Below are 23235 nucleotides of genomic sequence, written 5' to 3'. Positions count from 1 at the left end.
AAAAAAAAAACCAAATCTAATTTCACCCATCCACATGCTCCAAATGTTTGTCCTAGTTCTGCATTGAATCTATTTAAGCTATCAACTTCTACAACAGATAGAAGTTTGTTCCAGCAATCAACCACATGATGGCTAAAGGCAAACTTCCACACATCTATCCTACAACTGTCTTTCTTCAATTTGAATTTTTGCCCTCTCAGGCAATTATTCTGAGCTAGAGAAAGAATCCCATCAGCACTAAGCATGCTCAAACCATTCAAGGCTTTATTTATATACCTCAATCAGTTCACCTCGCAGGTGCCTAGTCTCCAGAAGCTGCAATTTGCAGAACCTAGAACTTAAGCCTTTTTTTGTAAGAGCAACTCTTTGTTCCATTCACTAATCTTGTTGCCCTTCTCTGCACTCACTCCAGCAGCTCTATATCCTTCCTAAAATGAGGCCTCCAGATACCTGTATACAGGACTCAAGGTGTGGCCTGACCATTGCCTTATACAAGGAGATAATCACCTCCTATCCCTGCTAGAAAAATTCCTGTATATCATTGACAAGACACCATGAGCTACTCTTGCAGACCGTCTGCACTGCTCAGAAAACTTCATATCTGCCTGCACAATTACCCCCAGGTCATTTTCATTCTCCACCACTGTCAGTGTGGTACCACATAGTTGATACGTTACTCTGGGTTACTGCTTCCCATATGCAATACTTTACATTTGTCAATGTTAAACTTCAGTTGCCACCTCTCAGTCCATCTGCTCAACCTTTCTAGATCCTATTGCAGCAGCATTAGTGTCAGCATACTGTTTAGTGTCATTAACAACCCTGCCAACATTCGTGTTATCTGCAAATATGGACATTAAGCCTGATCTACCATCATCAATATCATTAATAAATACAGAAAACAACGATGGACCCAACACTGAACCCTGAGGGACTCCACTAATAACATTAGTCGATGAAGAGCAGTGTCTATTGATTACCACTCTCTGTCTTCTCCCACTCAACCATCCCTTTATAAATAGCAGCAATTTGCCTCCAATGCCACACTGCTCCAATTTGTGCAGCAGTCTTCCATTTGCAACGGTATCAAAAGCTTTTCTAAGATCCAAATATATGATATCAAAGTTATTCCCTGAATCCAGTTCCTTTGTGACCACATCATAGTATCCAATCAAATCAGTCAGACAAGGCTTTCCCTTAACAAACCCATGTTGTGTCTGAATTATCACTGCAGCCTTATCTAGATGATCCTACATCTAGATAAGCTTTAACCAGTGACACCATTGCTTTCCCCGGAACGGAAGTTAAAATAATTGGTCTGTAATTATTTTGACATGAGTAATTATGTAATTACTCATGTCACCCTCTGATCCTCCTTTGTGAATTGGGGACACAATTGCACATTTCCAGTCCATGGGGGCCTTCCCCTGAGTCCAAGGATGCTCTCATAATTATGGCTAAGGGTTTGCTTACTTCCTTTACTGCCTCTTTTAATATAACTGGATAGATCCCATCCACCCCGGGTGCCTTTCTGATGTTTCACTTCAACAATTTCTCCTCCACTTTGCTCTCAGTTATTAAAAATTCATTTAGCTCCCTGTTACAGTTTGATAAACATCTTGCATTCTCCTCCCTTAATGACTCCTCGTGTGTGGATGTAGATGCAAAATGCTCATTCAGATTGTCAGCCATTTGAGCAGGATCATCAACAGTCCAACCATCAATATCAAGTGGACCAATCTGATTCATCCCCTTCCTTCTACAGTTTATATAACTAAAGAAGTTTTTTCTGTTTTTCTTAGCATCCTTTGCCAAAGATTTCTTGTAATCTGCTTTCACTTGCCTAACCTCCTTTGTGACTTTATTACAGACTAGCTTATATCAACCATAGCGTTCCATGCATTTTTTTTCACTGCCACGAGCCTCATTAGTTCATCTGACATCCATTTGGGCCTAAACTTTGGACAGTATTTCTTTATTGGTATGAAAAGCCTAGTAGCTTCCAAGATTACTTCCCTGAATGCTTCCCATTTAGAATTTGCTGTTGGTAATGTCATCAGTTGGTCCCATTATATAGAATTTGAAAACTGTCTGAGATCAATATAGTCACCTCTAAGAAAGCAAAAACACTTCCCTTTACCACTGATGGTGTTAAATCTCAAATCAGTACACTGTGATCACTGCCACTTAGTGATTTGTTTATCTGAAAATTCTTAGTGCAAGAATAATCAATGCTGCTAACCAGATATCAAGAGTATTACTTTCTCTGGTAGGTGCCTCCATAGCCAGGTGGGAAGGAGCAGCAGTGCGTAGCACACACTTCTTGATTAGACCAGGGTTCGAGCCCGTCACCACCAAATACAGAGGATGCGGAAAGGTCAGGGAATGACCACCGCATATCCCGGAGCAATATGGCCTTAGTTGCTAATGCTCCTAAAAACCAAATAACAAACAAACAAACTTTCTCTGGTTGCCTCTCTAATGTGTTGCTAGTCAATATGCAGGAAGTTAAAATCCCGCATTATAAGTCAATCTGATTTACTGGCCCACTCTATTTCTCCGTACATAAAAGACTAATGTATAAACTAGAGCAATGTGACATTAAGGGCATGTTACTGCTATGGATAAAGGAATGGTAAGTGGAAGAACACAGAGTGGTTATCAATAGGCACTGCTCTTTAGACTAATGCTATTAGTGGGGTTCCACTGGGTTCAATGCTGGGTCCATTGTTGTTTTCAACATTTATAATGATATTGATGAAGATATATCAGGCTTCATGTCTAAGTTTGCATATGATACAAAGGTTGGCAAGGTGGTTAACAACAGTCATCAGGATGAGCTACTTCAACAAGATGTAGAAAAATTGGGTCAATTGGCTGAGAAATGGCAGTTGAAGTTTAACAATCACAAATGCAAGGTACTACACATGGGTAGCAGTAACCCCAGAGTGACTTATCAACTGTGTGGTACTACACTCAGGGTAGTGGAGAAAGAAAAAGACCTCTGAGTAATTGTGCAGTCAGACATGAGATTCTCTGAGCAGTGCAGACATGTGCCAGGATATCTAATGGGGTTTGGTCAGTGATGTACACAAGCTTTGTTAGAAGTGATAGGGAGGTGATTATCCCTTTTGTATAAGGCTGTGGTTGGGCCGCATCTTGAGTAATGTATACAGGTCTGGTGGCCTTACTTTTTGAAGGACATAAATCTACTTTAGCAGGTGCGGAGAAGGGCAACCAGATTGGTGAAAGGAATAAAAGGGTGCTCTTGTCTAGAAATGTTTCAGTTCTGCAAATTGCAGCATTTTGAGACCAGACACCTGCGGTGAGATCTGATTGGGGTGTTTAAAGCCTTGCCTGGAATGTTAAGCTGAATGTTAATGGTCTTTTTCCACTTGCTGAGACTGCACATGAAGGGGCATAAATTCAAGTTGAGGAAGGATTGTTGCAGGACAGATGGCGGAAGTTTGCCTTCAGCCGGTGATTGGTGATTGGAAAAGGCTTCCATCTGTTGTTGTGGAGGTCGATGGGTTGAATAAATTTAAGAACTGGACAAATTCTTGGAGAGTAAAGATGGGTGAACTTTTTTTTTTTTTTTTTTTTTGATTGATTGATTTATAAAAGCTTGCTTTCTAGCATCATTTGCCATTACTTCTACTATATCTGCTTCATCCAATTCTTGAAACAAATCAGCATTCTTTGTAATTTGAAGACAGTTTACTGCGGTGTTTCCATTAAATGTCTGCTCTTATTCAGCTGCATACCAATGAATAATACCCTTCTGAATATGCGGATGAAGGGAAGGATTCCCTTCATCTACATATTCAGAAGGGTGAAAAGAATCATTCAATAGGAATGTTATTTTTAATTTAATTTAATGTAAATTATACTAAACTTCAAAATTAAAGAATGTAATAGTGTCACTTTCTAATTTAGATAACAAGTGCTGACATCTGCATGCCCTTTAACAATCATATTACTAAATTATATTTTATTTTTGCAATGATTACAGTATTGATGACAAAGAGAAAAAAAAAAATTAAAAATCACCATAAGCAACCTTTGATTAAGAAATTTAAAATAAATAAATAAATAAATAAGAAATCACTGTTAAGGTGATATTTTAATTTTACAGTATTCATAAGTGGGCAAGAGCAAATAAAGTTGAGAATGATTTTCTAAATCGAAACTATATGCTACCATGGGGGTAATCCACTTATGGTGGCATATAGTTTCAATTTAGAAACTCAACGTCATCTTTATTTGCATGGGGACTGGTACTAATGCTTCTACTGAGCAGTAAGTCACAGTGGCTGCATTGTATGTTGGGAAGTGATGCACAATAGCAGATACAACATTGCAGTGTGTGTACACAGTAAAGGGTGCATCCAAGCTAGTACAACAGAATGCTGTTCTGTTTCTTACAACACAAGGCATCTCTGCTATAAGAAAAAAACTGGTAGAAATTCATTAACATACAGGTGTACACTGGCAACTCTCAATGTACACTTCCACATAAACCGTTGTGTCCATGAGCAAATTATTACCATGGATTAAGAAAACTCGAAGGTGATCCTTGCCTGTGACAAGATAAACCATTGTAACAGAAAAATATTTGTTGTCTTGGCAAGAAATAGCATTAGGATAAATCAGTGTATGATAGTCAATGATCCCCAGGGACTCACATCTGGTGAGTATGTACTTGGCACACCCAGGATCCTGAGTTAGACATCATTCTTCTCTTTCTTGGTGATTCCCTTCTACTTCTGACACTCTCTCTCTCTCTCTCTCTCTCTCTCTCTCGCTCTCAGGATAACTCAGAAGTTTTGTTTTAGCTCGTGCAATATAAGCCACAGGCATCTTTGCACCATATGGCTAATAATAATAATAAGAAGAAGAAGTTCGAATACTACAAGTTCGAACCCCAGGCAGTACTAGAGACCCGAACCCACAAGCTGTACTGAGACCATGCCATAATAACAGATAGGACAATCCCGCACAACAGACCGGACATAACCCTTGTGGACAAGATGGAAAAGGCTACCTACTTGATTGACATAGTGGTGCGCAACACTAGCAATGTCCAGAAAACCCATGAGGAAAAAATTAGGAAGTACACGAACCTGAGACATGAGGTCAAGGAGATGTGGCATATGCAAGAAGTATCGACCATCCTGATCATCGTGTCAACCGCTGGTATGGTGCCAAAGACTCTACATGGCAGCCTAGCAGCAATAGGTCTCCCAGAGAACATCTACAAGGAACTCCAGAAAGTCACAATCCTGAACACCAGTAGGATAGTAAGAGATTTCCTCGACCAACAACATTACAACAACCCTGTGTATTGGTAGCAATACCCGTCATGGAGTGGAATCCCCCAATCAGGGAGCAATAATAATATTAATAATAACCCACCCAGGAAGTACAAATGAAGCTAGAAAGATGGACAGAGAAGACACTCCATAGCAGACACTACAATGATCTCCATCAGGATCACATAGATAAAACTGCTTCCAATGTATGGCCCATGAGTGGGACACTCTTCCCCAAGACTGAAGGATTCATGCTCGCCACCCAATACCAGGAAATATAGAAAATACATTGCGAAGAAGCCCGGAATGTTAGATGACACATGTCGACAATGCCACCTGTCCTCAGAAATGATCCAACACATCACTGCGGGATGCAAGGTGATCACCCAGACTGAGTACACTCATAGACATAACCAGGTAGCCAGGATAATACATCAGAAGCTAGCAAGGAAATACCAGTTGGTCGAAGAAAGTGTATCGTACAAGTGTGAACCCCAGGCAGTACTAGAGACCATGCCATAATAACGGATAAGACAATCCCACACAACAGATCAGACATAACCCTTGTGGACAAGAAGGAAAAGGCTACCTATCTGATTGACATAGTGGTACCCAACACTGACAACCTGCAGAAAACCCATGGGGAAAAAAATCGGGAAGTACACGAACCTAAGACAGGAGATCAAAGAGATGTGGCATATGCAACAAGTAACAACCATCCCGATCATAACAGCCTAGCAGCAATAGGTCTCCCAGTGAACACCTACAAGGAACTCCAGAAAGTTGCAATCCTGAACACCTGTAGGATAGCCAAAGAGTTCCTTGACCAACAGTAATATCAGACATAATAACAACTACCCTGTGTACTTGGTAGCAATACCTGTCATGAGGTCAGTGATATGTGCACTTCATTGACATTTAAATAATTAAAATGCCATTTACAATATTTAAATACGATAGAAAAAACTTGGTTTAATAAGAATACTGAACTTGCACTTAAAAATCATTAAACATGAGTTCGTGTTTTGAGAGATAGTAATACAGGCATGTGATGCAAGAAAGCAAGTGTATGAGCTTATGTAGCATCAGCCAAAAAAAAAAAAAAAAAAAAAATCACACAAATCATTCCCTCTAAAAGTTTGTACAGTTCCTTCTTGAATTTATTTAAGCTGTCAACTTCCACGACAGATGATAGTTTGTTCCAGCAATTAACTACACGAGATGCTACAACCTGATATAATTAACTTATGGTTCATAAGAATTCAGCAGCTGTGATTCACAGATATGTTGAAAAATTTCCAACCTGATAATTACCAAATCAGAAAACATCTGTTGTAAAGATTTCACTGAGCTACAAATGGTAAAGTAAATGAATGGAGGACATCACACTGTGATGGCCACAGTAATCATTTATGGCACAAAAGAGAGAGGTTGTGTGGTATAAAACAATATGTAACTTAAGCTTTAGTTTTGATAATAATGATCCCTTTCACTTGTACTGTTTTTTTTTTTTTTTTACTTCATAATCAACTATTTAATAATCAAACATGGCAATCATTCAATTATTCCCATCACTAACTCAAACTACAATTGTATCCATTTGACAGTACACCTTCACAAGAATTATCCCCACAAGATATGAATAAATGCAGAAACTTTCTGTCACTAGTTTATTCTATATACAGTGGCAGACAAAAAAACTGCATCACCTTAAAAAAAGTAAATTTGTAGTGAAACGTATAAGATATTGTTTGATTAGTCATTTTGTTTGTCGCAAAGCAAAGGTATTGTGTCAGATAACACTTCAGGGAGAAATAATAATAATAATGATGATGATGATGTAGCTAGGGGACTGAATATATATCAATCATGGGTCTGCCTATGCCATCATCCGTTTTTGGAAGTCTGAAAAATAGTCTGGCTGTATGCCAATTCCACATGAACAATGAATTGAAGGAAAATTTCAAGCAATGGTATCAATAGCAACCAAAAGGTTGCTATTGATGAACAGAATATAACAAATTTGATGCATAAAAGTGTCTGAAAAAATTCTGTGGAAATTTTTTTTAAAATTGAAGTACCAATTATTGGTAAAAAAATATTCTTGGTTACATTTGACCCAGCCTTGAAGTATTGCTTACTAACCAAAAATAAAATGTGAAATATGCATAACTGACTGTGTTATAAGCATTTTAAAGAACAGAAATGGCCAGTTACTTGAGACACTTGAGATATCATGTAAATGGGGTGAGTGTGTACAAACTGAAATGACAAATTAATGTAATAGTATTATGTAAATCAGCAAAATAAGTCCTCAATATTTTGTTGTCCTTCCTCGAGCTGCAATTACAGCTTTGCAATGATCTGGCATAGAGTTGATCAACTTCTGGATATACGGTTGTCCAATTTTGTGGTACCACACCCTTATAATGCTCTCCTGCAGCTGAATCTGGTTGGCTTCTGAGCAATTTTAGACGACATTATGTACCAGCAATTTTCAATAGGGTTCAAATCTGAACTGTTCCTGTGCCAGTCCAACACTGTAATGCCAACATTTCTGAGGTATGACTGCACCTTAAGGGAGAAAAAAGAGGGAAAACATTGGTGTAAGTATGCTTTAAGCCTTGTAAGACAAGAAAACAAACTCATCATCAAATCTAAATAGCATAAAACTTACCAACTTTGCAGTGTGGCAAGGTGCTGAGCCCGGTTGAAAAATGCAGTTTTGGATGTCTGTGTGGTGATCCCTAATAATGGGTTTCAGGCACTGCTACAAGATAGCAGTGTAGGTTTCTGCATTCACCGTTCTGTTAATAAACTTAATTTGTCCCACCCCTTTGCTTGTTATGGATCCCCAGACCATCTGACTGGCTGGGAACTTTACTGTTGGTGTTATACAGTCAGGATGGTATGCCTCCAATTTTCGTCTTCTGACATATTGCTTCCCATCTGAGCCATGCAGGTTGAATTTAAATTCATCAGAAAAGATTATGGTGTCCCATTGCTCTTTTGTCCATGAAACATGCATTTTAGCCCAAGCAAGTCGCTCCTTCCTTAGCTTCTTCTTGGGCCGATAGGCATGCAGACCACATTCCAAAAACAGTCTGAATAGTTTATGCAATTGTTTCAACACCAGAGGCCATCTCAAAGTCCATTTTTAGATCAGGAGCACTAGCAGGGTGATTACAAAGCCATATAGCCATAGCCATTTCAAATGTTGATCTTGGGAAGGCATAGTCATTCTCTTAAGGCTTGATCCAGGTCTTCTCTTCACATCACTGGTTTCACACTTTAATTTCAGCATCTGAGATACTGTTGAGTGGTGGCAGCCTATTTTATCAGCAATAGCATGCATAGAAAGCCCTTACTGGGACAGAGCAACAGTTAAATGGCTGATGCAATAGAAGTGTTATCTGACACAATATCTTTGCTTTGCGACAAACAATATCTTATACGTTTCACTACAAATTTACTTTTTTTAAGGTGATGCAGTTTTTCTGTCTGCCACTATATGGAATAAACTAGTGACAGAAAGTTTCTGCATTTATTCATATCTTGTGGGGATAATTCTTGTGAAGGTGTACTGTCAAATGGATACAATTGTAGTTTGAGTTAGTGATGGGAATAAATGAATGATTGCCATGTTTGATTATTAAATAGTTGATTATGAAGTAAAAAAAAAAAAAAACAGTACAAGTGAAAGGGATCATTATTATCAATAACTAAAGCTTAAGTTACATATTGTTTTATACCACACAACCTCTTTCTTTCGTGCCATAAATGATTACTGTGGCCATCACAGTGTGAAATTTTAAATTTAGTTCTTTAAGAAAGAACTAAATTTGGGCCAACCCAACACACACACACACACACACACACACACACACACACACACACACACACACACACTTAAATAATGAACAATAGTTTAAGAGAATCGTTAAAGAAAGAAAATAAAAATAAAATGGTATAATAAACATCAGAGGCAGCAAAATTGCATATTCCTTTACATGATGCTTGTAGTATAAAACTAAAATGAAACTAAAAAATAATAAAATAAAACTTATGCCAGTAGTTTTGCCATACTAATGGCATAAGTTTTATTTTTATTTTAATCAAAGTGTGTATACATTTTTTCTGGACACCCTGTGTGTGTGTGTGTGTGTGTGTGTGCGCATACAGAGGGGTGGGAGGGGGGAAGAGATTTTAATAAAAGATACATACAGTAAAAGTAATAAATATTATAGTTGTAATTCAACTGAATGGCTAAGTTTAAAGAATGTAAAACTACAGAGTTTATTAAAAATTATAATTTAGTAATTATTGATAAGATAACTATATTTACTTTTCACTTCTATTAATCAGAGAAAAAGAAAATGCAAGGATAATATAATACAAACCCTGTCATTTCTAGCACGTCTTCTAAGTAGAATTCTTCTACAGGATGTGTAAATCCAGGTATGTGAAAAACAGAATCACAACCTGTCATGAAAAGTAAAAATTCTAAGAACATAAATTACCTTTGGGTAATGACACATCCCATTAACTAAATTAATTTTTATGAAAGAGATAATAAACCAGACTTCCTTTCTGTTAAGATTTTTAAATATGTTATATAAAATTCCAGCCATTACTACAACTTGTGGAACTTCTTATTTAATTACTAGTGGCAAGACTTTAGATTTTTGTTTAGATATTTTTGATAAATTCCACCTCTTAAACTATATTTTAAAATTTAATTTTCTAAGGGATTTTGAGCTGCACCTGACATTTTACTTATGCATTTTGATTTAGTAGTAAATTAGTCGTAGTGGCAAATGATGCAAGAAAGCAAGCTTATAAAGCAACAGCCAAAACACACACACACACACAACATACTTCACCCATCCATACCCTCCAAAAATTTGTCTAGTTCTTCCTTGAATTTATTCAAACCATCCACTTCCAGAACAACCGATGGAGACCTATTCCAACAATCAACCACTCACTGGCTAAAGGCAATCTTCCAAATATCTATCCTGCACCCATCCTTCCTCAACTTCAAATTATGGCCCCCTCATATGTGTAGTCTCGGCAAAAGGAAGAAAGAATTCATGGCTTTAAACCCTCAATCAGATCACCCCCGCAGTTACCTACCTAGTCTCCAACGCTGAAATTTGCAGAACTAAAGCCTTTCTAGGTAAGAGCACCCAATTGTTCCCTTCACCAATCTCATTGCCCTTCTCTGTACATGTTCCAGTAGATATACATCCTTCCTAAAGTCAGGCCACCAGACATGTATACAATACTCTATATGCAGCCTAATCATGGTGTTATACAAAGGGATAATCACTTCCTTATCCCTACTAGTAAAGATTCTGTATATCATTGACAAAACCCCGTGAGCTGTGCAGCTTGTCTGCACTGCTCATGAGAATTTCATATCTGGCTGCATAACTCCAGGTCTTTTTCATTTTCCACTACCCTGTGTACTAACACACAGTTAATAAGTTACTCTGAGATTACTGCTACTCATATGCAGTACCATGCATTTGTCAAAGTTAAATTCAACTGCTATTTCTCAGTCCATCAACAAAATTTTTCTAAATCTTGTTACAGTAGCACTCCGTGATTACTGTCATTTACCACACTGCCAAACTTTATATGATTTGAAAACTTTGACATTATGCCTGATATACCTTCATCAATATCAATAAATACTGAAAACAACAACAGGCCCAACACTAAACCCTGGGGAACTCCACTAATAACATTAGTCCACAAAGAACAGTGCCCATTGATAACCACTCTGTCTTCTCCCACTTAACCATTCCTTTATCCATAGCAGTAATTTGCTCTTAATGCCACATTGCTCCAGTTTATACAGCAGTCTTTCATGTGCAACAGTATCAAAGGCCTTCCAGAAATCCAAGTACATGATATCAAAATTATTTTTTGCATCCAGTTTCTTGGTCACTGTACCATACTGCATGCAGTATAATTGCATTCCTATCCAGATGGTCCTGCATTACTTCTTTAACCAGTGACTCCATTGGTTTCACTGTAACAGATGTTAAGCTAACAGGTCTTTAATTACACATTTCACCTCTTGATCCACCTTTGTGAATTGGGGATACAATCGTACATCTCCAGTACATAGGGACCTCCCCAGAATCCAAATAATCTATCATAATTTTGGCTAAAAGCTTGCTTATCTCCTTTTCTGCTTTTCTTAATGTGATTTAATTGATCCCAACCACCCCAGGTGCCTTTTTTATAAAGGCAGTTCTCGCTTTACGAGTTCGCGGGTTTACAAGTTTTTTGTTTTGTTTTTTGTTTTCCAAGTACTGTATCAAGTATCAACAAAATTGAAAATATGAACATTAATTGCAAAAAATGAATGTTAAATATTCATAAATACCACATTTCAAAACTAAACGTTCGAGAGTAGCCTGTGCGGACATACATTTTTGCCGCTCCTGGAACAGAGAAGTTTTTTCTGATTTATTTTCTGTTTTATTAGCTTAAATTGGCATATTAACTTATTTTCTAGAGTAGCTTATATTCCTATTTACGATACTTAGATTAAAGTAACTTAGATAGAGATTTTGTAGGTATTAGTTAGTATCGGAAAGGGTATCAAATCCATTCGTTCGTAAGTAGCCGCCATTGTTACGCGATACATAATATCTCGAAATAGATAGCACAAACTTAATATAGTATAGTATAGTACAACGGTGGGCAAATGCGGCTCTTCGTTGAGTTAAGTGCGGCTCCCATTAAATCATTTTTTTTTTATTATTTCAGAACTTTTTTCACTGAATCTTGTTAAATTAACTAAGTAACTAATATTTTGTTATACAGATTTTATGTTGTGTTTATTTTTTTTTTATGTCTAGATATTTTGCTATTTTTTATTTTGATTATAAATAAATCCGCGCGCATTTACATTGCTGGCGCCATCAGCAGACTTGTGCAACACTATGTGACCAAACCTCCCATAAGAGTTTCAATTCCAGACTTTGGAATTAAATTTATTTAAATTTTTTGATAACATGACTTCAGAAAATATCAAAAAACGAAAATACGAACAAGAAGATAGAATCTTTCAAGAAGAATTGGGTAGAAAATTTTGCTTTTATTGACAATAATGGAAAGTTGTGTCTTATTTGTAAAGTTACAATTGCAAACTACACTGTAAGCAATTTATGTCGACATTACGAAGTAAGTCATCCCCACTTTTCAACTCAATATCCACTCAATTCAAAATTGCGAACAGAGAAACTTAAGTCCTTGCAATCTGGTCTTCATAAGCAACAAGGACTCTTGTCTTCTTTTAGTCGCGAAGATGACAGAGCAAACGAAGCTAGTTTTTTGATAGCTTGGAATATTGCTCGTGCCAAACGTCCATATGGAGAAGGAGAATTTATTAAAAGAAACTTGGAAGAAGTGGTTAAAGTTTTGGATCCAGATAATACAAAACTACATAAATTGATCGCACAGGTTCCTATGTCACGCCGTACAACTGAGCGTCATATTGGTGCAATTAGTAAAAATGTTGAAAATAGTTTGATGTGTGATTTGAAAAATTGTACAGCATTTAGTTTAGCTCTCGACGAGTCTACAGACATTCAGGATGTTCCACAATTGGCCGTTTTTGTCCGCTATGTATCTTTTTTTTTTTTTAATGAAAACCCCAAACACGAAAGGTATCAAAACCTATAGTACTTAGTACCTTGCATGGGTTGAAGGAGAAGTAAGGGGGGGGGGGATGCCAGAAACTTTGCTCTAGAGACTAAACATGGGTTTCACCACTTCAAGCCTCCAATAAGCAAAGTGGTGGTATTTCACCGGTTGATGAAAGTCATCTACCACCTACTGACTGCAGACGTAAATGTGAAGGAAGAAATGTTAGACCTAGTAGCTCTTATTATTATTATTATTATTAGCCATATGGTACAAGGAAGCCTGAGGCTTATGCTGCACCAGCCAAAAAAAAAAAAAAATTCCCGAGTTACCCTGAGAGAGAGAGAGAGAGAGAGAGAGAGAGAGAGAGAGAAGTAGAAAGGAACCACCAAGAAAGAGAAGAATGATGATATCCAGCTCAGGACCCTGGGTTTGCCAAGCCCACCAGATGTGAGCCCCCGGGGTTTATCGAAACAACTGGCGGTATCGATGTTAGAAATGCGCTTGATGAAGTAATGAACAGGTTTGAATTGCCACATGATAAACTTGTAAGTGTTGCGACTGACGGAGGGCCTGCAACGATAGGGAAAAACCAAGGTCTCATTGGTCTTTTAAACAACGATCCTAAAATTCCACTTTTCTTACCTCTTCACTGCATAATTCACCGCGAGCATCTCATAGTGAAGTACTTCAAATAGGAAAATGTGTGGAAGATTGTTTTGCAGATTGTGAATTTAATTAGAACAAATGCCAAAACACATCGTCAATTTAAGAACTTTTTAGAAGAGTTGCGAATGAATGACGAAACAGATGAATTGCCCAATGATTTATCCCTGTGGTGTGTTGTAAGATGGCTGTCAACTTACAATGTTTTGAGCCGTTTTGTGGAACTCCTAAATCCTATCATAACATTTACAAAAGAAGAAGGAAAAAAATACTCAGAATTAGAAAATGAAACTTGGCTTTCTGACTTAACGTTCCTTACAGACATTATAGAACATTTGCAAACACTTAATTTGGCTTTACAAGGAAAGAAAAAAATTATTATTGATTTGTCACAAACTGTATTTAGTTTTGAAGCTAAACTTCGGCTTTTTGTGTACGATCTTAAGATAAAAATATTTAATCATTTTTCCACGAGTAAAAGTAAATATAATTAATATCAAAGAAGAAAAGTTGGACGAATACAAAGAAAAATTGGAAGAATTGCAAGCAGATTTCAAACATAGGTTTGAAGATTTGAAAAGTTTTGAAATCTGCATTTGCATATTTTGTGAACCCATTTATTTGTGATATTATTGAAGATGGATTTCCAATTTCTGAAATAATACTTGTTGAAAAAGCGGCTGGCGAATTGGAGTTATTAGAGATGAAAGAGGATCAGGCATTGCAAATGCAGCACAAATCTACTTCTATAATTGAATTTTGGAAACTCGTGCCAGAATCAAAATATCCACATTTAAAAAAAACTGCTTGCCGTCTAATTTCAATTTTTGGTACAACATATTGCTGTGAATCTTTGTACTCCACAATGAAGTTCTCGAAGTCGAAATATCGTTCACAGTTGACCAATCATCATCACACTGAATTGCTGCGAACAGCTTTAACAAAATTTACGCCAAATTTCAAAGATTTAACAAAGACCTTTGGTCTTCGTTAAATCTTTGAAATAATTATTTTGTATTTTCTTTCTCTTAATTATATTTTCTTATATATGTATACTTTACATAGCACTTAAGACTTGTGTAGAATATGTAATCATATTAATTTAATTAAATTAAATTAAATTTGAATTTGTGTATTTAATACTATGTAACTATGGTGTGGCTCTTTATAATATATGAAAAACCGGAATGCGGCTCTCATTGACCTCATGCGTGCCCACCCCTGGTATAGTACATAATATTGTCAATTAATCAGATAATTAATCTTGTTGAACTTCATTGTCAATTAAATTGTACCTTTAACTATACATATAACAACTTGGGTTACGTAACATAAATAATTAATACTTAACTTGATACAGAAGTTATATAAAGGGATTTCGTAGATAACACTTGATACAGAAACATAAATATAGCGTTATAACTGTGTTGGGATATAAGTTTAGGGTTTTAATTTTGTACTGAAATTGAAATTTTATTGAAATTAAATCGAAATCATGATTCTGACCAGAGCAGCAAAGCAAAAGGCTCAAGCTAATGAGAGTGCTGTGGCTCAGGAGAGAACCGAGGTGGGCAGTTGCCCTCTGAATCACAGCCTATTAAAATGCACTACTTGCTTGATGCTTGTGGAGCAGTCAGGTACGGGACATGACACTGCCATGGAGGATGTCTTTGTGTGTGCGCGATGCAAGGAGTGTAAGGAAATCTGACGACAACTCAGCATTGTTATGGACCTATATGAGAGCTTGAAGGACAGGATGGATGCCCTCGAAGGATTAAAAGTGAGGGCCCATCAAGCTCTCAGCTGCCCACACCAATGTCAGAGCTTGCACTTGGTCATCACGCAACACAGCAGCAGCCCCCAAGGCAGAATGCGCTGGTCCCAAAGGAACTAGTAGTTGTTGGTGACTCTATTGTCAGGGAAACGGGAAACTTGCTTTGTAAAATGGATAGGTGGAACAGGACCAGGGTATGTCTGCCAGGGGCAAAGGTTGATGATGTTGTAGAGCGGATATCATCTTTTAAGGGCACAAAAGGTGATATAGTTGTACACGTTGGCACTAATGATATTAAGAGTAGGAGACAGGCGGAATTACTTAACAAGTACAGGTCACTGTTGGAAAAAAGCCGTGAATTAGGGTGTATTTGAAAGTGTCTGCAATTCTGCCCAGACACGATAGGAGGGAGTATATGATGAGAGCCCTGTCAATCAATTCGGCCCTGGAAAGATTGTGCAAGGCTCAAGGGGTAGAATTTTTTTCAGCCTGGACTGTACTTGTTAACAGGAGAGATTGCTTCTACAGGGATGGGATACACTTAAATAGAAAGGGTGCAAGAATGTTTGCTGATGCTATCGAGGCAGTGTTAGGTGGGTCAGAAAACTACTAGATTGGGGGGATACAAGGACTAATAGATTAACAGTAGCCACTGGCAGAGGTGAAAGTGATTCTTGCGCTGCTTCTATTGGAATGAGCCGCAGCCTGGAAAATAAGATGCAGGATATTTCAGAGACTGCTGGGAATCATAGGGGTACAAATAAACACATAGGATGTGTTAGGGTAGTTAATAAAAAGAACAGATGCATGTATACTTGCGTGTACACCAATGCTAGGAGTTTAGTAAATAAATTTGATGAATTTGAGGTATTCCTCAAAACATCAAAGGCAGATATTGTGGGGATTTCAGAGATGTGGTGTCACACAGATATAAGGAATGCAGAACTGAAATTTGGGGAGTACAATGTCTACAGAAAGGATAGACAGGATAGGAAGGGAGGAGGGGTTATGCTATTAGTTAAGAAATACATGAAATCCAAGGAAGTGAAGCCAGTTGACATTGCTAGACAGTGCAGTGTCGAGTCAGTTTGGTGTTACATAAGCATTGGGAGATCAAAATTGAGAGTAGGAGTGTGCTATAGGCCTAATGACTCTGATGAGTACAATAAGAAACTGTACGGGGAAATAGAGTGGGCCAGTAAATCAGAGTCTTATAATGGGAGATTTTAATTTCCCAGATATTGATTGGAATTTGGGGGCTGGTCACTCACACACTAGCAAGGCTTTTGTGGATTTATTGGATGATTGTTTTCTACATCAGCATGTTCGGGAGGCAACTAGAGGAAGTAATACTCTTGATTTGATTATCAGTAGTGATTCTTCACGCATTAAGAATCTGCAGGTAAATGAACCACTAGGTGGCAGTGATCACAGTGTGCTGAAGTGGGATTTACTCAAAGAGGTAACTACCATTAGGGGTAAAGGGAAGGGTTATTGCTTTCATAAAGGCGACTATGATGGACTGAGACAGTATTTAAATTCTATACAGTGGGACCAACTGATGATGTTACCAACAGCAAATTCAAAATGGGAAGCATTCAAAGAACTTATCTTGGAAGCTACTAGGCTTTACATACCAACTAAGAAATATTGTTCAAGGTTTAGGCCAAATGGATGTCAGATGAACTAATGAGACATATGGCTGAGAAGAAAAATGCATGGGATGCTGTTAGGCAGGCGAAGGCAGATTACGAGAAATCTTCGGCAAGGGATGCAAAGAAAAACAGCATAGAGTTCTTTACTTATGTAAACTCTAGAAGAAAGGGGATGAATCAGACTGGTCCGTTGGATATTGACGGTTCAACTGTTGATGATCCTACTCAGGTGGCTAACAAACGAAATGAGTATTTTGCATCTACATTCACCTATGAGGAGTTATTCAGGGAGGGGAATGCCAAATGTGAGTTAAACTCTAGCAGTGAGCTAGATGATTTTGTAATAACAGAGGAAAGAGCGGGAGAAATTGTTGAAGATAAATACAAGAAAGGCACCTGGGGTGGATGGGATCTATCCAGTTATATTAAAGGAGGCAGCAAAGGAAGTAAGCAAACCCTTAGCTATAATTATGAGAGCTTCCTTGGACTCAGGGGAAGTACCCATGGACTGGAGATGTGCAAATGTGACCCCAATTCACAAAGGAGGATCAAAGGGCGACACAAGTAATTATAAACCTGTTAGTTTAACTTCTGTTCCTGGAAAATTAATGGAGGCACTGGTTAAAGAAGCACTGCAGGATCATCTAGACAAGACTTCAGTTATAGCTCAGACACAGCATGGTTTTGTTAAGGGGCAGTCTTGCCTGACCAATTTGATTGGATACTATGATGCAGTCACAAAAGAACTGGATGCAGGGAATAACTTTGATATTATATACTTGGATCTTAGAAAGGCTTTTGATACTGTTGCACATGGAAGACTGCTGCACAAATTGGAGCAGTGTGGCATTGGAGGCAAATTGCTGCTAGGGATAAAGGGGTGGTGAGGGGGAGAAGACAGAGAGTGGTAATCAATGGACACTGCTCATCGTGGACTAATGTCATTAGTGGAGTCCCTCCGGGTTCAGTATTGGGTCCATTATTGTTTTCTGTATTTATAAATGATATTGATGATGGTATATCAAGCTTAATGTCCAAGTTTGCAGACAATACGAAGGTTGGCAGGGTTATCAAGGACACTGTTGACACAATGCTACTGCAACAGGTTCTGCAAAGTTTGAGCAGATGGGCTGAGAGGTGGCAAATGAAGTTTAACATTGACAAATGTAAAGTACTACATATGGGAAACAGCAACCCCAGAGCAACTTATCAACTCTGTGGTACTACACTCTCAGTGGTAGAGAATGAAAGGGACCTGGGGGTGGTTGTGCAGGCAGATATGAAGTTTTCTGAGCAGTGCAGACAGACTGCAAGAGTAGCTCATGCTGTATTGTCGATGATATATAGGAATTTTTCTAGCAGGGATAAGGAAGTGATTATTCCCTTGTATAAGGCAATGGTCAGGCCACACCTAGAGTACTGTATACAGGTCTGGAGGCCTCATTTCAAGAAGGATGTAGAGATGCTGGAACGAGTACAGAGAAGGGCAACAAGATTATTGAATGGAACAAAGGGTTGCTCTTACGAAGAAAGGCTAAAATTTTTCAAATTAAAGTGTCTGGAGACTAGGCACCGGCGAGGTGATCTGATAGAGGTGTATGAAGCCTTGAATGGTTTGAGCATGCTCAATGCTGATGGGATTCTTGCTCTTGCTCAGAATAATTACCTGAGAGGGCATAAATTCAAATTGAGGAAAGACAGAGGTAGGATAGATGTGCGGAAATTTGCCTTTAGCCAGCAGGTAGTTGGTTGGTGGAACAGACTTCCATCCCTTGTTGTGGAAGTTGATAGCCTAAATAAATTAAGGCTCGGCTGGACAGGTATTTTGAACAAACGGAGGAGATAAATAGAAGGATGTTTTTTTTTTTTTTTTTTTTTTGGCTGATGCTGCATTAGCTTGCTTTCTTGCATCAAATGCCTCTACTAATGCTAATGCTATACAATACGATATTAATCTGTTAGCATCATATCACAAAAATATCATAATGTGAACCCAATAGCACATTATTTTTTGGTAATTCATTTCATGCCCTCGGAAGTTCAAATTTTCGCTATATAACTCAATAAAAGGCCATTTTTATAGTGTAAATTGTATTAGTTACCAATTCAAATCATGAAATGTGCTACAATTTCATCGTTATCATAAGTTATAAGAACCAATTTTGAATGGCTTTGTGATATTTTTCTAAAACACATTTCTGGAGTCACAACCATAAAACAATAAAAACAATTTGCATTTTCGGGTTTATTGGGCTTTTCTGTTACTGCAAGCAATTATAAACAGGTAGTAAACTTGATGTTATAGCATTTGTGAAAATGCCAATAGCTGGAATTCTGTGGGTTTTTACATTATTATGGTGAAATGTGTTTGCCCTTTACTGAAATCTTCGATCTTATAAAAAACGAATAAAATTTCAGAATCTTCTCTTCATTTCTTTTTTTTTAAGCTTCGTAAACTTGTTACTCCACACAAATCATGTTAGTTGCATTTTGTGCGTTCTGTTAAAAAATGTTTATGAAATTTATAAAGAAAAGAGAAGATTATCTTTGAAATAAACATCACTTGAAGAAGATGGCTCCTCCTTGTGCAAGAAACCAATAAGTGCCGAGCCAATAGTGATAAACAACTGTGCATTTAGTCGATGATGAAGAATAAACATTCTTTAACATTTGTGATTCATAAATAATTTCTCTATTATAATTTGCTTCATTTAACAGGCTATGTTTTCATTTCTTTGGATAAATCAATCATTGTTTAAACATAAACTAATTAGCTAACTAATTTCATTGTTGATAATGTAACCCCTATTTTTACCATTATGTCTATGAGAAATAAATTCCCGCTTTACGAGTTTTTGCTTTATGAGTGCACGCTAGGAACGAATTAACTTGTATAGTCGAGAACTACTTGGACTTAACTTCAATTCCTCTTTCACTTTCCTTTCAGTTATCGGAAAGTAATTTAGCATTAGTAGAGGCATATGATGCAAGAAAGCAAGCTTATGCAGCATCAGCCAAAAAAAAAAAAAAAACATGCTCCCATTTCACCCCCTCCGTTCGTTCCAAGTACCTGTCCAGCTCAGCCTTAAATTTATTTAGACTATCAACTTCCACAACAAAGGATGGAAGTCTGTTCCACCAACCAACCACCCACGGGCTACAGGCAAACTTCCACACATCTATCCTACATCTGTCTTTCCTCAATTTGAATTCATGCCCTCTCAAATGATTATTCTGAGCAAGAGGAAGAATTCCATCAGCACTGAGCATGCTCAAACCATTCAAGGCTTTATACACCTCTATCAGATCACCTCGCAGGTGACTAGTCTCCACACACTGTAATTTGCAAAATTTTAGCCTTTCTTCGTAAGAGCAACCCTTTGTTCCATTCAATAATCTTGTTGCCCTTCTCTGTACTCGTTCCAACAGCTCTACATCCTTCTTGAAATGAGACCTCCAGACATGTATACAGTACTCAAGGTGTGGCCTGACCACTGCCTTATACAAGGGAATAATCACCTCCTTATCCCTGCTTAAAAAATTCCTGTATATCATTATTGACAAGACACCATGAGCTACACTTGCAGCACGTCTGTACTATTCAGAGAACTTCATATCTGCCTGCACAATTACCCCCAGGTCCTTTTCATTCTCTACCACTGTCAGTGTAGTACCACAGAGTTGATACGTCACTCTGGGGTTGCTGCTTCCCTTATATGTTAAACTTCATTTGTCACCTCTCAGCCCATCTGCTCAACTTTACTAGATCGTGTTGCAGCAGCGTACTGTCATTAGTGTCCTTAACAACCCTGCCAACCTTCGTATCGTCTGCAAACCTGGACATTAAGCTTGATATACCATCATCAATATCATTTATAAATACAGAAAACAACAATGGACCCAATACTGAACCCTGAGGGACTCCACTAATAACATTAGTCCACAATGAGCAGTGTCCATTGATTACCACTCTCTGTCTTTTCCCACTCAACCATCCCTTTATCCATACCAGCAATTTGCCTCCAATGCCACACTGCTCAAATTTGTGCAACAGTCTTCCACGTGCAACAGTATCAAAAGCCTTTCTAAGATTCAAATATATGATATCAAAGTTATTCCCTGCATCCAGTTCCTTTGTGACCACATCATAGTATCCAATCTAATTGGTCAGGCAAGACTTTCCCTTAACAAAACCATGCTGTGTCCGAGCTATAACTGAAGTCTTGTCTACATGATTCTGCAATGCTTCTTTAACTAGTGCCACCATTAATTTTCCTTAAACAGAAGTTAAATTAACAGGTCTATAATTACTTGTGTCACCCTTTGATCCTCCTTTGTGGATTGGGGTCATATTTGCACATCTCCAGGCCATGGGTACCTCCCCCTGAGCCCAAAGAAGCTCTCATAATTATGGCTAAGGGTTTGCTGCCTCTTTTAATATAACTGGATTGATCCCATCCACCCCGTGCCTTTTTTATGTTTATCTTCAACAATTTCTCCTCCACTTTCCTCTCAGTTATTACAAAATCATCTAGCTCACTGCTAGAGTTTAACTCACATTTGGCATTCCCCTCCCTGAATAACTCCTCATAGGTGAATGTAGATGCAAAATACTCATTTCGTTTGTTAGCCACCTGAGCAGGATCATCAACAGTTGAACCGTCAATATCCAATGGACCAATCTGATTCATTCCTTTCCTTCTAGAGTTTACATAAGTAAAGAACTCTTTGTTGTTTTTCTTAGCATCCTTTGCCAAAGATTTCTCATAATCTGCCTTTGCCTGCCTAATCTCCTTTGTGACTTGGTTACAGACAGCTTATATCTATCATAGGCTTCCGTGTGACCCATTAATTTATATGTATCCCATGCATTTTTATTCTCTGCCATATGTTTCATTAGTTCATCTGATATCCATTTAGGCCTAAACCTTGAACAATGTTTCTTAGTTGGTATGTAAAGCCTAGTAGCTTCCATGATAAATTCTTTGAATGCTTCCCATTTTGAATTTGCTGTTGGTAACATCATCAGTTGGTCCCACTGTATAGAATTTAAATACTGTCTCAGTCCATCATAGTCGCCTTTATGAAAGCAATAACCCTTCCCTTTACCCCTGATGGTAGTTACCTCTGTGAGTAAATCCCTCTTCAGCACACTGTGATCACTGCCACCTAGTGGTTCCTTTATATGCATATTATTAATGCATGAAGAATCACTACTGATAATCAGATCAAGAGTATTACTTCCTCTAGTTGCTTCCCAAACATGCTAATGTAGAAAACGAATCATCCAATAAATCCACAAAAGCCTTGCTAGTGTGTGAGTGACAAACCCACAAATTCCATTCAATATCTGGGAAATTAAAATCCCCCATTATAAGACTCTCTGATTTACTAGCCCACTCTATTTCCCTGTACAGTTTTTTATTATACTCATCAGAGTCATTAGACCTATAACATTAGCATTAGTAGAGGCATATGATGCAAGAAAGCAAGCTTATTCAGCATCAGCCAAAAAAAAAAAAAAAAAAAAAACACACCACTCCCATTTCACCCCTCCGTTTGTTCGAAATACCTGTCCAGTTCAGCTTTAAATTTGTTTCGGCTATCAACCTCAACAACAAGTGATGGAAGTCGGTTCCACCAACCAACAACCCGCTGGCCAAATGCAAATTTCCGCACATCTATCCGACATCCGTCCTTCCTCAATTTGAATTTATGCCCTCTGAGGTGATTATTCTGAGCAAGATGAAGAATCCCATTGGCATTGAGCATGCTCAAACCATTCAAAGCCTTATACACCTCTATCAGATCACCTAGCCGGTGCCTAGTCTCTAGACTCTGTAATTTGCAAAACTTAAGCCTTTCTCGTAAGAGCAACCCTTTGTTCCATTCACTAATCTTGTTGCCCTTCTCTGTACCCGTTCCAGCAGCTCTACATCCTTCTTGAAATGAGGCCTCCAGACCTGTATACAGTACTCAAGATGTGGGCTAACCATTGCCTTATACAAGGGAATAATCACCTCCTTATCCCTGCTAGAAAAATTCCTGTATATCATTGACAAGACACCATGTGCTACTCTTGCAGCTCGTCTGCACTGTTCAGAGAACTTCATATCTGAATGCACAATAACCCCCAGGTCCTTTTCATTCTCCATCACTGTCA

General features: G+C 38.0%; 1 protein-coding gene across 1 annotated transcript in view; it reads right to left on the bottom strand.

Annotated features, from left to right (window-relative positions):
- LOC150085304 (ATP-dependent DNA/RNA helicase DHX36-like) overlaps positions 1-23235 on the bottom strand; it is a 225358-nt gene that overhangs the window by 9079 nt on the left and 193044 nt on the right. The window contains exon 9 of the mRNA XM_090374521.1: positions 9713-9794. Coding sequence (XP_090230647.1) covers positions 9713-9794 — 82 coding nt within the window. The remainder of the gene's footprint in view (positions 1-9712; positions 9795-23235) is intronic.

Source organism: Mastigoproctus giganteus, chromosome 5 (genome assembly GCF_048544385.1).
Source record: "Mastigoproctus giganteus isolate SK-2022 chromosome 5, ASM4854438v1, whole genome shotgun sequence".
In the NCBI taxonomy this organism is placed as follows: Eukaryota; Metazoa; Arthropoda; class Arachnida; order Uropygi; family Thelyphonidae; genus Mastigoproctus; species Mastigoproctus giganteus.
The sequence above is the reverse complement of the archived record's forward strand: the minus strand, read 5'-3'. Positions and strand labels throughout refer to the sequence as shown.